We start from the raw sequence: 2,881 nt of genomic DNA on the forward strand, positions 1-2,881 counted from the left end.
TATGGGTTTTGCATATGTACACAAATATATTTGTATTTGTTGTATTATTACAAGTAGTTAACAAAATTTTAATAGGAAACAGAAAATCAGAGATGCAGACTACAACTGTCTATAATCATTAAATTCATTCTCATTATCACCAAGAACAGTATTTTGATAGGGAGGCGCAGGAGAATGTTGCCAATTGCCGTAGTTGTTATAAGGTTGTTGATAATTATATGTATATTCACATTGTGGTATCGTTGGCAAAGGTTTCGTAATTGTTTTAATTAGGTTTAGAACTCCTATTCGAAACTTCAGTTTTTGGTCGTTGTTAAATTTTTTTAGCGACGGTAACAAAGACTCTAGAAACGACTTATCTCCATCAAACTGTTGATTTTGACTCCTCTCCAAAAATCGCATTAGGTCGTTTTCAAGCTTATCTGATTTTTTTTCGCTTCATTGTTTCAGCGCGTTCCACTTGCTCAACTCTGTCAGTTTCTTCTAGATCGGCAGCAACCTCATCATTATCAACTTCATTTGGCTCCTCATCTTCAGGATTTTCTAAATTTGTCTGAGTGCTAAAACAATACACGTATTAAAGTCCACAACAAAATAACAATGAGAAAATATCTTACCTATTTAGATCTAAACTTTTCTCGAAAAATTTCAAATTCTCGTAATAAATATATTTACTCAGCTTCTTGGCCGTTGAACCACTCTTTAACACGTTGAGGACGGCATGAGATCATGCGGATGCCGCGCTTGTTTTGGTACTGGTTCTGATGCCGCACAACATGTTTTCACTCAGACGGCGCGTATCTCCTCGGGACTCACCGCTATAATGGTAAATAAATGGCAAGGCATCAAGCGCCGGCCCAGCGACAAATTTATATGCGCCGGACCGACATTTATCAATTAGGATGGTTTTTATGGGCATCCAAGTAATGACAATGAAAAAATCTGGAATATATTTATTGTTTATTACAAATACGTGAAGAAACAAGAAACACATATCAAGTGGTTACAGAACAATAGGCTGAACCATTGCAAATAAAATAGGCATATATATTCAGACCTCAGTAGCATTATGTGCATGAAAAAAAAAGGGGACGCAAACATTTTTTTCAACATACAACATTGCCACTTTGATCGAGAACATTTATTCGTAGCAATAAGTCTTCCATAATATTTTTTCATTTCTGCGTAGCAAACAACGCAACGGTTTTTATTACCACTTACTAAGGAATAATCTTCAGATTCTTCTGCATTTTTCAAGGCAGAATTTATCTGCTCTTCAACCAACAAAAGTGATAAGCCAACTGTTCTCTATACTCTGTTATTTGAATCGAACTCTGTGTCACTGTTTTGAACACCAGATATGAATTTACTAGCGCAAAACTGAAAATAAGTTCAACGGCCAATTTTCTGTACCATTTAGTACCACGCCTGAGGCAATGAGAATAGGATTTCAATTGATCTGAGACAGGGGTTCCCAAACTTTTTTGTACCACGCCCCCTCTGGTTATTTGGAGACCCCCCCACGCCCCCCTACACATATCAATAATTGTACGTATGGTGAAAATTTAAACAAGTATTACATGAAAAACGAATATAATTGATACAAAATTTAACATTGTAACACAGATACATTTTCAATTTAAGGAAGGTGAAACAATAGGCCTACCTACTTACAAAAACAAAACATAAAATGTAATTTAGTGAGATGGGTGCGCTTGCATGTTCTGGATAAGCTGACAGATCCTGGGTTGAGTTTCAGACAAAGCACAGCGTAGGTCACTTTCGACATCAAGTTTGTTGCGGTACTTGGTTTTGATCGCCACAAGAGTTGAAAACGCTTTTTCGCACATGTATGTTGTTGAAAAAGGCAAGTACATCCGAACAGCTTTCCCTGAAACAATGGGGTAAACTTTTAAGTACTTTAACCAAAATGAGGGCTTGTCCATTTTGTCAAAATCGTATCTTGCAGCAGAGTCATTTTTTATTTCTATTCCCTCCTCTTGCAACTCTTCTGGCAGCAACTGTATGTCCATGTTGAACGGGTCAGTTGATAGTTTGTACAACTCCTCTGACAAGTTAGGAAAGTACCTGCTGAACTCCTCCTTGAGGTTCTTCAAATGGTCAATTATCAAGTTTTTCAAAAGCGGTCCTTCAAAAACGTCCTCAAAACATACTTCTTCTGAGACTGACACTACTTTGCTGAAACATGAATAGTTGCTGGGGTTCATTGACACTTTACGTATCCAAAGTTGTAGTTTCTCAACGTACATCTTGATGGCATCCCGATGTGTTACTATATTTGAGTCTGCACCTTGCAGTCTCAAGTTTAGGTTATTTAACGTGTCAAAAAAGTCTGATAAATAGGCCAAAATCACTTGGTTCCAGGGTTTTTTGAACTCTGCACTAAGCTCGTTTTGTTTCTGCTGTGCCAAAAACGTTATCACTTCATCACGGAGTTCAAACAGTCTTCCCAACATATTGCCTTTTGATAGCCATCGTACTTCTGTATGAAATAGCAGCGTTTTGTGATCACTTCCTAAATCTTCACACAGAATTTTAAATAGTTGAGTATTTAATGCACTGTTCTTAACGTAGTTGACTACTTTAATACAAAGCTTTAAAACAGCATTGAGTTCGTTAGGAAGAGTTTTTGCTGCCAAGGCTTGGCGGTGAATAACACAATGAATCCCAACCACATCAGCATTCTTCTCTTTGACCAACTGCACAAAGCCTGAACGAGAACCCAGCATTGAAGGAGCACCATCTGTGCATACACCAATAAATTTTTGCCAAGAAAGTTCGTGTTTCTTAAAAAAGTCTGATACTGCTTCCATCACATCTACAGCTTTAGTAGTGGTCAACAGCTCAGTAGAAAACATCA

At 37.4% G+C, this 2,881-nt stretch overlaps 1 protein-coding gene across 1 annotated transcript; it reads right to left on the reverse strand.

Annotated features, from left to right (window-relative positions):
* Positions 1 to 418: 418 nt before the first annotated feature.
* LOC141482303 (protein FAM200B-like) lies at positions 419 to 2,477 on the reverse strand. The gene is made up of 3 exons (XM_074175354.1): positions 2,269 to 2,477; positions 1,921 to 2,199; positions 419 to 560 (listed from the first exon to the last, which is right to left on the reverse strand). The coding sequence occupies exons 1-3, from the start codon at positions 2,475 to 2,477 to the stop codon at positions 419 to 421; spliced, it is 630 nt and encodes a 209-aa protein (XP_074031455.1).
* Between the last annotated feature and the right edge of the window lie 404 nt (positions 2,478 to 2,881).

Source organism: Leptinotarsa decemlineata, unplaced genomic scaffold (genome assembly GCF_025532065.1).
Source record: "Leptinotarsa decemlineata unplaced genomic scaffold, Ldec_3_MD MMD2_P_RNA_scaffold_14, whole genome shotgun sequence".
Lineage (NCBI taxonomy): Eukaryota > Metazoa > Arthropoda > Insecta > Coleoptera > Chrysomelidae > Leptinotarsa > Leptinotarsa decemlineata.

Excerpts from the sequence above, each read along its gene's own strand:
- LOC141482303 (XM_074175354.1), bottom strand. The coding sequence starts at position 2,477 with ATGTTGGGAAGACTGTTTGAACTCCGTGATGAAGTGATAACGTTTTTG. Across the intron at positions 2,200-2,268 it reads CATCGGGATGCCATCAAGAT|CAAAGTAGTGTCAGTCTCAG; the intron begins GTACGTTGAGAA and ends TTCATGTTTCAG. Across the intron at positions 561-1,920 it reads AAGCCCTCATTTTGGTTAAA|CACTCAGACAAATTTAGAAA; the intron begins GTACTTAAAAGT and ends GTATTGTTTTAG.